Here is a 13,581-nt window from a genome sequence, read left to right as displayed (position 1 = left end):
AAAGGCCATACTTTTAATAAGCATGTTTATCAATTGCATGTTTTCCAAGTTGCAAGATTCTACCTCTAATATGTAATGAGTTATGTCTAATACATGCTACCATGCTACTGCCATAGACTACTGTCCCTTCCAACTTCATGTTTACCAAATTCCTATGGTTCAATAGTAATAGCCTTCAGTGAACAGTAGTGCCCTCCACTGGCGTAGAATGGCCATATCCCTCGCTAGGAACTAGTTAATGTAGCTAGGGACTAGTTCAGAGATTCTACATACCAAATATTGGGTGAATCTGAGTTGTGGTTTATGAGAAGAAGATGATTTTTTAAGGAATTTAGCATTATGCTAGCACTTTTTGGTCAAAGTTTGATGATCTGTGGTTTCCATGTTTTTTTTTATGTATCACTTAACTTGGAACATATCTTCAGGGACATGTTGTCAATCATCTGTACGAGTTGGATTTGATAGTTTGGGCTAATGTTTTGAATGTGTTTTGAATGTGTGCATGGTTTTTAATGAACTGCACCTAGGGGCCAATGAGTGCTAATGTTGGCACCATAGGTACGCATTATGGGTTCTAACATCCTGCCAAATTAGACGTTTTTACCAATGTGTTGTTGAGATATTGACAAAAATGAACAACAATGGGGTCAATTTCATGCCTTAAGTATTGAATTCAAAATCAAATTAATTGTAAACATGAAAAATGAAGTTGAAAATGTAGATCAAACCCCCCCCAAAAAAAAGTATCAATAATGATATAAAAAAACAACAAAATTAAATGAAAGCAAATGTTTTTTTAGCGTGAGAAATAGTCTAATTTAAAAGGAAGAACAAACTATTTGATAACCAATGTAAAAATACTTTTCAGTTCAACTTTTCCAACAACCAACCCTATTGAATCTGTTTAGCCTACCAAATCAAATCAAATGTCTATATAAAGCCCTCTTTACATCAGCAGATGTCAAATAGTGGTTATACAGAAACCGGAAAAACTCTGTAGAAAGGCAGAAACCTAGAGAGGAACCAGGCTCTGAGAGGTGGCCAGTCCTCTTCTGGTTGTGCCGGTTGGAGATTATAACCGAACATGGCCATTAAGGCCAGATCGTTCTTCAAGATGTTCAAACGTTTACAGGCGACCAGCAGGGTCAAATAATAATCACAGTGGTTGTAGAGGGTGCAACAGGTCAGCACCTCAGGAGTAAATGTCTGTTGGCTTTTCATAGCCGAGCATTTAGAGAGAGAAAGAGAGAGAGAGGGTTGGTTGGTTGGTTCTTGGAATAGTTTAACTGAAAATCCTTCTTGCAATAGTTTTAAAATCATTTCATCTTGCTTTGAAATTAGAGTTTTGTTTATGATTTCAACTTCCATTATTTAACTTTTCCTTGAAAATATATATTTTTTCATAATTTATTTGTATTTTATTTTGAATTCAATACTTAAAGTGTGATATTGACCCCATAAAAAAACACAGAAAGAACTAGGAGAACACAGAAAACTATAGGTGCTACTGTAGGATGCCTAATTAAGAAGAAATTTGCAATTAAATTCCGAATTGACTCCAACCCTGATTGAGTAAGAATAAAGAAAGTTGTTGGGAGCACTTATATAATGTGAAACTTTCTTTATTTTTACACAGTTTCAGTTTACTATTCTGTTAGTCAGCACCTCTACTAACATTTTTTGGGTGTGCATAAGCTCCTGCATTTGACCCAACCCCCAACTGAAACATGACGTTAGGCCATCGTACACTCTTACAAGAAAAGGGTATATCTAGAGCCTAAAAGGGTTCTTTGGCAGTCCTCATAGGAGAACTTTGAAGAACCCTTTTTGGTTCCAGGTAGAAACCAAAAGAGTTCGACCTGGAACCAAAAAGGGTTCTAAGTGGAAGCAAAAAAGATTCTCCTGACGGGACAGCCGAAGATCCCTTTTGGAACCCTTTTCTCTAAGAGTGTACTAACTCAATGCATCTCTATGTTAATATCTGTCTGCCTTCTGGTCTTTCTGTGTGCCTGTGCTTCCTTCCTCTGTGTGTGTGTGTGTGTGTGTGTGTGTGTGTGTGTGTGTGTGTGTGTGTGTGTGTGTGTGTGTGTGTGTGTGTGTGTGTGTGTGTGTGTGTGTGTGTGTGTGTGTGTGTGTGTGTGTGTGTGTGTGTGTGTGTGTGTGTGTGTGTGTGTGTGTGTGTGTGTTGTGCTGCTGTGTTGTGCTCCTCCCTGTGTGTGTGTGTCCATGTATGTGTCTGTCTGTAACAGAAGGGCTTCACTCCGCTCTACATGGCCTCACAAGAGAATCATCTAGAAGTTGTGAAGTTCCTTTTGGAGAACGGGGCCAATCAAAGCCTTCCCACTGAGGTAACAGCCAATCAGCAGAGCATAGGGTTGGAAGATTCCCGAAATCAGAAAGGAATAAGCAGGAAATTATTCCATTTACACCTACACCACTATACCTCCTGCACTATTCCCTCCATCACTTATCAATCCTTTTGACTCTCACTGTCCTTCCCTTCGCCATTTGTTTCTTTAGGTCACTTAACCTTTCTTGAGCTCTGTCTCCTCCTCTTTCCTCTGTCAGGATGGCTTCACCCCTCTCGCCGTGGCTCTTCAGCAGGGACATGAGAATGTCGTGGCCCTGCTCATCAACTATGGCACCAAGGGAAAAGTCCGTCTCCCCGCGCTGCACATAGCAGCGCGGAATGATGACACACGCACAGCTGCCGTGCTTCTACAGAACGACCCTAACGCAGACGTCCTGAGCAAGGTAGGTACTCACTGTGTGTTTGTTTGTGTGTTAGTCTTCACTTTAGTGGCACATTTTAGTTTAGTGTGTGCCACAGTGAGTGAAGATGATACTTGTAGAATTAGAGGCCGTCAGTTTTAGAGCTGTATAGAATAAGGTATGGTCTCCTGTGTGTCACTATAGACAGGCTTCACACCGCTCCATATCGCCGCACACTACGAGAACCTGAACGTAGCCCAATTGTTGCTCAACAGAGGAGCCAATGTCAATTTCACCCCTAAGGTATGTCTGTTCCCCTCTGCCCTAGTATCACTGACACATAGTATTGTTACCAGTCCCTCACTGGTCTCTTTATGGTCTTACTGTCGATCCCCTACTTAATGTGTCTGTATTTCTCTCTAGAATGGCATCACACCTTTGCACATCGCATCCAGGCGGGGGAACGTGATCATGGTACGACTCCTGCTGGACCGAGGGGCACAGATTGATGCCAAGACCAAGGTACTGTACTGCATCCCCTCCCCGTGTCTCTCTCTCTACCTCATCTGGTCAGGCCCTGCCCTGCTACACATACAGTGCTATACTGTCCCAGTCCAGGTGTTAACTGTCCTCTCTCTCTCTCTCTCTCTCTCTCTCTCTCTCTCTCACTCTCCCCCTCCCTCCCTCCCTCCCTCCCAGGATGAGTTGACTCCACTGCACTGTGCAGCCAGGAACGGACACGTGAGGATCATTGAGATCCTACTGGACCAAGGGGCTCCCATCCAGGCCAAAACCAAGGTACACATAACACTAACACACCAAGGCCTGATTTCTGGACTGTTGTTCTCAAATACTGTATGCACACAACACAATAAGTCATGGATTGTATCGCTCTCTCTTTCCATTAGAATGGCCTGTCTCCCATCCACATGTCAGCACAGGGGGACCACATGGACTGTGTGAGACAACTCCTGCAATACAACGCTGAGATTGATGACATCACATTGGACCACCTGACCCCCCTGCACGTGGCAGCCCACTGTGGGCACCACCGCATGGCCAAAGTGCTGCTGGACAAGGGAGCAAAACCCAACTCCCGTGCACTGGTCAGTACTACACTCATAAATACCTACCACACATCTTTGTTGAAGTGTGTTGCCTTCGTGACCATGCTGTTGTATTGTGTTCTCAGAATGGTTTCACTCCGCTTCACATTGCCTGTAAGAAGAACCACATGCGTGTGATGGACCACCTGCTCAAACACTCAGCGTCCCTAGAGGCTGTGACAGAGGTGAGAGAGGCAGTGGCAAGAGAAAGAAATTGAATGTAATCTAGAGTAAGAAAAGAGAGGGATTCTACCAAGGAGAGAGGGATGGATATCTTTATTTCTACATGATTCTTTCATTGCTTGTTTTTTCTCTCCCAAGTCTGGCCTGACTCCTCTACACGTGGCCTCGTTCATGGGCCACCGCAAAATAGTCACCCATCTGGTACAGAAGGGGGCTTCTCCTAGTGCTTCCAATGTAGTGAGTACCCGAATGTTACCCATCCACCCACCTCATCACTGACCGAACCAGTTACTCTGGCCAATTTTCACAATGTTTTTGTGTTAGCGATTTACACTGCTCACACACGTGTTTGCCTGGTTATGTGTGAGCAGAAAGTGGAGACTCCTCTCCACATGGCATGTAGAGCTGGACACTATGAGGTGGCAGAGTTCTTACTGACCAATGCAGCACCAGTAGACGCCAAGGCAAAGGTAATGACTTCACACACACACACAATCTAAACAACATTAATTTATCTTGCCACTTGACTCCCATGTATATTTATCTCTCCTCTTCTCTCCCTCTCTTCTCTCCCCCTGCCACACCCTGTCCAGGATGACCAGACACCACTCCACTGTGCGTGTCGGATGGGCCACAAGGAGCTGGTCACTCTGCTGCTGGAACACAAGGCCAACCCCAACTCCACCACCACAGCCGGACACACACCCCTCCACATCGCTGCCCGTGAGGGACACACTCAGACTACACGCATCCTACTGGACATGGAGGCCCAGCAGACCAAGATGACCAAGGTACAGTCTGTTGTCCAATGCCCACACACTCTACATACACACCCCTCTATCAACTGTCTAATACTTACACTCTCCTAACCTTTTCTCTGTGTGGGACTGTGTGGTCTGTGGTCTCTCCCTGACGTCTCTCTATCTGGGATGTCTCTGCAGAAAGGCTTCACTCCTCTCCATGTGGCTTCTAAATATGGCAAAGTGGACGTGGCAGAGCTGCTGCTGGAGAGAGGGGCCAACCCTAACGCTTCTGGCAAGGTACAGTACGGGTTGGAGAACATAGGGAAGGGGGAAGAACAGGGGTGTTGGGAGGGAAGGGTCAAGGTATTTCAGGTGGAAAGATGTTAGAGTTAAGTTATGGTGGTTTATATGTGTGTATCTCCTTTACCTTTAGAATGGACTGACTTCTCTCCATGTGGCTGTCCATCACAACAACCTGGACGTGGTTAATCTGCTGGTCAGCAAGGGAGGCTCCCCACACAGTGCAGCAAGGGTGAGAGACTACACACACACATACTCACAGACGCAGATATCATCTTACAATGCACTCATAACCATTAACTCCGGTCCTCTTGTTTCAGAATGGCTACACCCCTCTCCACATAGCTTCCAAGCAGAACCAGGTGGAGGTTGCCAACAGCCTGCTGCAGTACGGCGCCTCGGCCAATGCTGAATCCCTCCAGGGGGTCACGCCCCTTCACCTGGCAGCTCAGGAGGGCCGGCCTGACATGGTGGCCCTGCTCATCTCCAAACAGGCCAACGTCAACCTGGGGAACAAGGTGAGGCCTCAGGGACTGATGCAGGGAAGGAGTTAAGATTATTTGGGTGAAAGCTGTTAGTACTGCTGCACCCTCAGCCGGTCGGGAGAAACCGGAAACATCTGGTTTTCATGGGAAAAGAAAGACAGCCTGTGAAATATATAGCGGACAGCTATAGATAGTGCCTTTCTTTCTTTGAGATTAATTCTTGCCACAAAGTCGACAGACACCTCATACCAATTTTGTTGGTGTCAACTTTGTCGGAGATTCCATTATTGCTAGATAACGCTAGCTAATATCAGTCTAGCAGCTATGTATCTATGATATGTGCTAGCTTGCTCTCTGAAGTTGTTTCCCTCCAGAATATGAACAAGGCAACACTCTATCTTAACTCCTCCTCCATATTTACTGGATTGGTTGAACAGTGCAGAAGAAAACCTCATCTGACAATTTTTTATGTTGTTATGACCAGATGTGGGGCATCCCGCTCAGGTGATTCTTTATGACTGCGACGTTAGTTCTGCTGTAACAATATGCCTGATTTTTGCCCCTGGCTCCTCTCCCCTCAGAGTGGACTGACTCCTCTCCACCTGGTGGCACAGGAAGGCCACGTGGGCATCGCTGACATCCTGGTGAAGCAAGGGGCATCAGTGTATGCTGCCACACGGGTAAGACCACACTCCTGTTGACCTCTGGGACAAAGCAAGGGACACAAAAGTCTCTCTCTGCTCAGTAGCATCTAGCGACACACTGTACCACCTCTGGAGTCTGTAAACACCTTTAATTTTTAAAGCATCTCAGTAGATAATAGGATATTGCAGTAGAGAACTTCATTCCACCCAACATGAACACTCCTCCTTTGTGTCAGGTTGTAGAAAGTTGGTATAAAGTACACACCCCTGCCTTATCATGACATACACACTGTTACAGTTCATTGCTATCTGGAACCAAACAGTAACAGTGCTACATAGTGAACGATGGGTGCTCCATGGCAGATAGAGTATCTGAGACGTGACCTTTCCTCTTCCTTAGTATAAATAGCCACTGACTGGTTCTCCTGTCTCAGGGTTACATTACCATCATCATTACACAGCCTAGCCTGCTAGCATAGCTCAGACCAGCTAGGGCCTCCATTACCCTGAAACTTAGTATGTCAACCGCAGAGTATATATGGTAGGAGACATACTATAGATATTGTGTGGTGTGTATGTGTTGAATTTGTAATCATGTGACTCAGTGTCGAGTTAACTGTCTGTCTCGTAGTAAGTCTGTGCTGGTTGTATTGGATACTGATGGGATCCTAATCTCTCTTTCAGATGGGATACACCCCTCTCCATGTTGCCTGCCACTATGGCAATGTAAAGATGGTGAAGTTCCTCCTGCAGCAGCAGTCCAACGTCAACAGCAAGACCAAGGTGAGCACCTCCCTCTGGACATCTATGGAACTACACTTACACAAAATTATCCTTCGATTTTAACAGTGAATCACAGTAAATATGAACTGGCTATGTGATGTGATTCCTTCCATTGTGTCTCGTCAGTATGTTAATGTTTGTGTCTCTTTCCCCCAGGTTGGTTACACTGCACTGCACCAGGCAGCCCAACAGGGCCACACAGATATCGTCACCTTGTTGCTCAAACATGGAGCCCCGCCCAACGAGGTCACCACTGTAAGTACCACTGCTTTTCACTCTCTTTCACTCCTCCACTCTTCCCTCGATCCCTCCACCTCACTCACTCTCTCTCTCTCTGTTAGAACGGCACGTCAGCCCTGTCCATCGCCAAGCGGTTGGGGTACATCTCCGTAATCGACGTTCTCAAACTGGTCACAGAGGAGACGGTTTCCATTGTAAGGAGTAAACAAGTACCAACTCTTCAAATATTTATATTACACTCCTTCTGACACAATGCAGACAATCCTTCCATACTCTTTGTCTCATCTTGAACCTGTCTCTCTTCTGCCATTCTCTCCCTCAGACCACCACAGAGAAACATCGTATGAGTTTCCCAGAAACAGTGGATGAGATATTGGACGTATCAGAGGATGAAGGTACACAACACTTACAATAATTTACAGACAGTAGAACACACGAAGACAGATACCCCACAGAACACACTTTGTCCTCTTTTTGGGAAGATAGAAGATATTTTGTACATTCATTTCTTATGAATAAAAATCCTCATATCTTGCAGTACAGTTAGTTGCCAGTCCATTCTGGCTTTAAAAATGTATGAACAATTTGAACAGACTTATTGCAAATGATTTTATAATATTGCAGGGCCTCCTAAAATATCCCTCTTTCACCTTTTGATTTTTTTAGGAATTACACAGCTAACAATGGGTATGACTGTCTCCTTCTCTCTTCTCTGTGCAGTGCTCATAGGTCGTCTTAGAGTGTGTGGCTCCATTTCAAGCTCTTGCCGTCTTTCTCTCCACCTCTCTTCTTCTACACCTGGTCCTTTTGGGACTGTCTCTCTCCTGATGTTCAATGTGGTGCATGCGTTTCATGGTTTCATGTCTATAACCTTTCTTTATCCCTCCAGTAACATAGCCCTGACTCTCAGTCACTAACTCCCCAGATCAGATCAGTACTCTACAGTATCTCTCTCTCCATGTCACCGCAGCTGGGGGGCTAGGGATGGCTGTCCTCACCAGCCTACAGTACTCTAAGAGAAAAGCCCAGTAGTGGAGACTGGACACTCACCCATTCAGTTTATCAAACCACTCACTACAATTTTTTTATCAAGGTGAAAATGGAATTCTCTGGTTAAAAAAAATGTGCCAAAGCTACTGTACTGTATCAACACTCCAAGATGTTGATGTTTTCTGGATGTTGTCTTGTTTATGTAGTTGGTTTGATGTTTTTATTAATGTTCCTTCATTACATCAGCTGTTATTTGTATAGTTTGTGTCTGTAGTCTGTAAAGATGTGTGTACGTGCTGTGTTTCCATTGGTGTACATATACTGTGTAAGGAAATGAAAACACAGTGACTGTGAAAAAAATACATTTTGCACACAAGTCTTTAGACCCACGGGTGTCTGATCAACCAGTAAAGTTCACAGCGTAAACATTACAACACCCTTGACAGTGATGTCAGAGGACGTCACACCCTAGTATTTTTAGCTCCATGATAACTAAACTGAAAAATTGACACTGTTGGTCTAAAATTAGAAAGTAGTCTAGTTGCTGCCTTAAAGACACATATAACCTACTCACTACAATGTTCAAATATATAATAGACAATTAATATTTAGACTATGGTACTTTACACTTCTGTTTTTGAAAACATCTGACACAGCGCTCAAGAGATATGTTGACACATTTTGAACCTGATGAAGTAGAACATTGACTTGGCTCTGGGCCACATCCATGCACCCACTCAAACACTCACCGAAGCCAACCCTAACACCTTTTGTGCTGATACACAGACACAAACACATGCATTAACGGAGCAATTGCATTTATTTGGTGCTGGTGACTTCTGTCCATTAATCTCAGGATTTGAGGGGGTACGTAACCATAACCTGCCTTAGCTTCCTGGTAGAAACTAAGAGGGGTAGAACACAAACAAGAAAACATAATAGCATAATGATATATATATATATATCATGCCAGTCTCTTGTGAAGTACATACTCCTGTGCTGAGATTGTGTCTGCATTACTGTGCATAATTGTATGTGTGCCAGTCAAAGATAGATGGAGGACTCATCTTTATATCTGAGCCATTATAGCATCTGTAACAGCATGGGCAGCACAATTGAGGCTACAACCCGTAGGAATCCCCAACCAGTTGACTACTTTAAAATGGCGGAAGCCCTCAATGGCAATGTCCATGCTAAAATGGGATAGTATAGTCATTCTGGTCGGCTCGACTATAGTAGGGATTGATTGAAGCGCAATGTTAAATTCAAAACACCCCGCCTCTCGCCATGAGCCGTCACAGAGAACATACCAGATTTTTTACATTTCTGTCCATTATGAACCAACGATATGCTGCCTTTTGTAGCATTTCTGACAATGCTAACATCTTTTTCAGCCAAAGCTCAGCGATCTAACACCAGGTCGGTTGCTCGGCAACAACACATCTGCTTGCACCAGGCTGCCAGTCATAAGCTGTATGCGAACGCGAACAAACCTAGGCTACTGTACATACCTAGCTTTATGGTGATATTCGAGCTGAGGTTAATCAATACGTGCAAACAGATATTTAGATTTACTCGGTAGCTAGCTATATCTCTAGCTAACGTTTTGTTGCTTGTCCAAGTCCAACAGCTAGCCTGTGTAGTTAGCTAACGCCAGTCTGCTGGAAGCTTGCTAACGAACAGGCAAATAACGGTAGCTAGCCAATTAATGTAGTTTTGTTTTAATTAGCTGGGTAGCTAGCTAACATAACGTTATACCAGTCAGATGAGAGCTAATGTTGACTAGGTAGCTAAACAACAAGAGAGGAAAGCTAGCTATATTTTGCCAAGTAAGGTTTTTCATAAGGCTAAAGTCATGTGTAAACTGCTGACCTAGACACTTGCGTGTAATCATAGCACAAACGAATATGAAAACATAAGCTAGCTAACGTTAGCTATGTTAAGTTTAAAAAGACCAACATTTGACAAACTGCCATGATGCTCATGTTAGTTTGCATTGCTAGCTACAACCAATGATATGCATTGTTTACTCCCGAACGCGCGAGTGAGTAAGCCAATTTTACCCCAATAAGATTGTACCACAACTCAATGTTGATGTTCTATCCTAGCTACATTTTTCCACAAAAAAATAGCTAAATAGGTTCAAAGCCAAATTTTGGGAAACTGTCATAGCTAACTATCTTGCAATGGGCAGAGCAAAACTAGCTAGGTAGACCAAGCTATGGTAAGATGAAGTCGTAAAAATGCAATGGTTCTGATGAACTTAGCTTTGATGCTTTTGGGAAACTGGGCCCTTGACAATAAATTATGCGAGAGACACACATACTTTTATCGTAGACATAATTTGAAGTACACGTGACATTTTCGAAAGACACCTAATTTAATTTTGTATAAATCACCTTCCGATATAAAAACCATGGGAATTAAAAACTAAATTAAGTGAGAAGTAGGGATTGGTCTGAAGCTGAAAAATAAATTAAATTCACATGAGCACCACAATGCCTACTTCACTTATGCTCTACCAAGGATTTTCCAGCACACAACTTTGAAAGTAGCTATGTTTGTCCATTGTTCTTCAAACAATGTGTGTGCAGGTTACTTAGGATTCAACTCTCAAACAGCTTAATTTATACTCTTCAGAGGACTTTAGTGTCCTGATATTAAATAATATATACATCATATATACAGTGGGGAGAAGTAGTATTTGATAACCTGCAAAAATCGGCAGTGTTTCCTACTTACGAAGCATGTAGAGGTCTAATTTTTATCATAGGTACACTTCAACTGTTGAGACAAAAACAAAAATCCAGAAAAATCACATTGTATGATTAAGTAATTCATTTGCATTTTATTGCATGACATAAGTATTTTATACATCAGAAAAGCAGAACTTAATATTTGGTACAGAAACCTGTGTTTGCAATTACAGAGATCACACGTTTCTTGTAGTTCTTGACCTGGTTTGCACACACTGCAGCAGGGATTTTGGCCCACTCCTCCATACAGACCTTCTCCAGCTCCTTCAGGTTTCGGGGCTGTTGCTGGGCAATACGGACATTACATTACATTTAAGTCATTTAGCAGACGCTCTTATCCAGAGCGACTTACAAATTCAGCTCCCTCCAAAGATTTTCTATTGGGTTCAGGTCTGGAGACTGGCTGGGCCACTCCAGGACCTTGAGAAGCTTCTTACGGAGCCACTCCTTAGTTGCCCTGGCTGTCTGTTTCGGTCGTTGTCATGCTGTAAGACCCAGCCACAACCCATCTTCAATGCTCTTACTGAGGGAAGGAGGTTGTTGGCCAAGATCTAGTGATACATGGCCCCATCCATCCTCCCCTCAATACGGTGCAGTCATTCTGTCCCCTTTGCAGAAAAGCGTCCCCAAAGAATGATGTTTCCACCTCCATGCTTCACGGTTGGGATGGTGTTCTTGGGGTTGTACTCATCCATCTTCCTCCAAACACGGAGAGTGGAGTTTAGACCAAAAAGCTCTATTTTTGTATCATCAGACCACATGACCTTCTCCCATTCCTCCTCTGGATCATCCTGATGGTCATAGGCAAACTTCAGACGGGCCTGGACATGCACTGGCTTTAGCAGGGGGACTTTGCGTGCGCTGCAGGATTTTAATCCATGACGGCGTAGTGTGTTACTATTGGTTTTCTTTGAGACTGTGGTCCCAGCTCTCTTCAGGTCATAGACCAGGTCCTGCCGTGTAGTTCTGGGCTGATCCCTCACCTTACTCATGATCATTGATGCCCCACGAGGTGAGATCTTGCATGGAGCCCCAGACTGAGGGTGATTGACCGTCATCTTGAACTTCTTCCATTTTCTAATAATTGCGCCAACAGTTGTTGCCTTCTCACCAAGCTGCTTGCCTATTGTCCTGTAGCCCACCCAGCCTTGTGCATGTCTACAATTTTATTCCTGTTTTCCTTACACAGCTCTCTGGTCTTGGCCATTGTGGAGAGGTTAGAGTCTGTTTGATTGAGTGTGTGGACAGGTGTCTTTTATACAGGTAACGAGTTCACACAGGTGCAGTTAATACAGGTAATGAGTGGAGAAGAGGAGGGCTTCTTAAAGAAAAACTAACAGGTCTGTGAGAGCTGGAATTCTTACTGGTTGGTAGGTGATCAAATACTTATGTCATGCAATAAAATGCAAAGTAATTACTTAAAAATCATACAATGTGATTTTCTGGATTTTTGTTTTAGATTCCGTCTCTCACAGTTGAAGTGTACCTATGATTAAAAAATTACAGACCTACATGCTTTGTAAGTAGGAAACCCTGCAAAATCGGCAGTGTATCAAATACTTGTTCTCCCCACTGTATATAATTAGGCTGTATGTATTTTTAGATATAGGCCGATTGTGAATGTGTATTATTGTTTCTTAGCCTATGTCAATATTACAGAGGTAAATTAACAGTTACAGAAATCAGGAGTGGTTTAAGGAGGTGGAACTACAGGCAGGCACCACGTTAATACAATACAAAACAGCTCGCTCCATCAATGATAGTCTTGTAAGAATAAAAGCAAAGCTTGCTTTCATATAATAATAAAAAGGTTTGAAAAGGTAGTAGAAAAGGATTAGTGTGGTGTGTGAAAAATACAATACTTGAACTTATATGTGGTACAAATCCCATTATTGTGGGAGCACCTCTTCTAAGAGTATGAATTAGGCAGTTTGAGAAGTTTTGAATCCTAAGCAACCTGCATACACATTGTTTGGCATAGCTACTATAGTAGGTCAAAGCTGTGTGCTGGAAAACCTTGGTGGAGCATGGGTGGAGTAGGCGTTTTGGTGCTCACCTGAATTTCCTTTCTACTTCGTAATCAGACCAATCCCTGCTTCTCACCTTAAAAAAAAATGTTTGTTTTAAAAATCCATGATGAGTCCTCTATCTTTATGGTGCCAGTGCACTTGTGTGTCCATGTAGTAGTACTCTATGTACTTTGTGTGTTTTGTCACAGCCAGGACTCCCAGAGGGAGAAGAAACCTCTCAACCCTGTTTAAATCAGTTTAATCGTGCCAGGTTGGGTCCATGTTGACGTGGACTATGTCTAAAGGGACAGCAAAATCCCAATGGACATGGCTCTGGTGATGTTGTCTTGTTTTAGACTCAGTTCATGCTGGGCCATATTGTAACTCTCCAGATGTTAAGGACATCTGGGATATTTTACCATACATATCCAATGTGCTGTGCTCCAAATATTCAACTACTGGAAACAGTTTATGGATGAAAGGTATTTGAACACATCACATTTGAGATGAATATTGAACAAAGTGTAGGGGCCATATTATTTCTGTCTTTCTCCATGTTCTCTCTCCATCTGCCTTTGGGTCTCACTGTGACCGTGGCTTCACTAAATCTCTATCCATTGACATGTGTAC

The 13,581-nt window shown here is 43.3% G+C and overlaps 1 protein-coding gene across 12 annotated transcripts in view; it reads left to right on the top strand.

Moving 5' to 3' along the window:
- The window catches only part of LOC135514047 (ankyrin-1-like), a 149,328-nt gene that overhangs the window by 100,789 nt on the left and 34,958 nt on the right, over positions 1–13,581 (top strand). For 10 of the 12 annotated variants that reach the window (XM_064937214.1, XM_064937207.1, XM_064937205.1 and 7 more), the window contains 19 exons: positions 2,250–2,348; positions 2,569–2,754; positions 2,917–3,015; positions 3,136–3,234; positions 3,412–3,510; positions 3,621–3,818; positions 3,905–4,003; positions 4,140–4,238; positions 4,373–4,471; positions 4,595–4,792; positions 4,943–5,041; positions 5,178–5,276; positions 5,365–5,562; positions 6,111–6,209; positions 6,858–6,956; positions 7,113–7,211; positions 7,298–7,390; positions 7,519–7,591; positions 7,863–7,883. In XM_064937214.1, coding sequence (XP_064793286.1) covers positions 2,250–2,348; positions 2,569–2,754; positions 2,917–3,015; positions 3,136–3,234; positions 3,412–3,510; positions 3,621–3,818; positions 3,905–4,003; positions 4,140–4,238; positions 4,373–4,471; positions 4,595–4,792; positions 4,943–5,041; positions 5,178–5,276; positions 5,365–5,562; positions 6,111–6,209; positions 6,858–6,956; positions 7,113–7,211; positions 7,298–7,390; positions 7,519–7,591; positions 7,863–7,883 — 2,155 coding nt within the window. The remainder of the gene's footprint in view (positions 1–2,249; positions 2,349–2,568; positions 2,755–2,916; positions 3,016–3,135; positions 3,235–3,411; positions 3,511–3,620; positions 3,819–3,904; positions 4,004–4,139; positions 4,239–4,372; positions 4,472–4,594; positions 4,793–4,942; positions 5,042–5,177; positions 5,277–5,364; positions 5,563–6,110; positions 6,210–6,857; positions 6,957–7,112; positions 7,212–7,297; positions 7,391–7,518; positions 7,592–7,862; positions 7,884–13,581) is intronic. The other 2 variants (XM_064937204.1, XM_064937206.1) reach the window with 2 other exon arrangements.

The sequence above is a fragment of the Oncorhynchus masou genome, chromosome 25, assembly GCF_036934945.1.
Source record: "Oncorhynchus masou masou isolate Uvic2021 chromosome 25, UVic_Omas_1.1, whole genome shotgun sequence".
Classification (NCBI taxonomy): domain Eukaryota; kingdom Metazoa; phylum Chordata; class Actinopteri; order Salmoniformes; family Salmonidae; genus Oncorhynchus; species Oncorhynchus masou.
The sequence above is the reverse complement of the archived record's forward strand: the minus strand, read 5'-3'. Positions and strand labels throughout refer to the sequence as shown.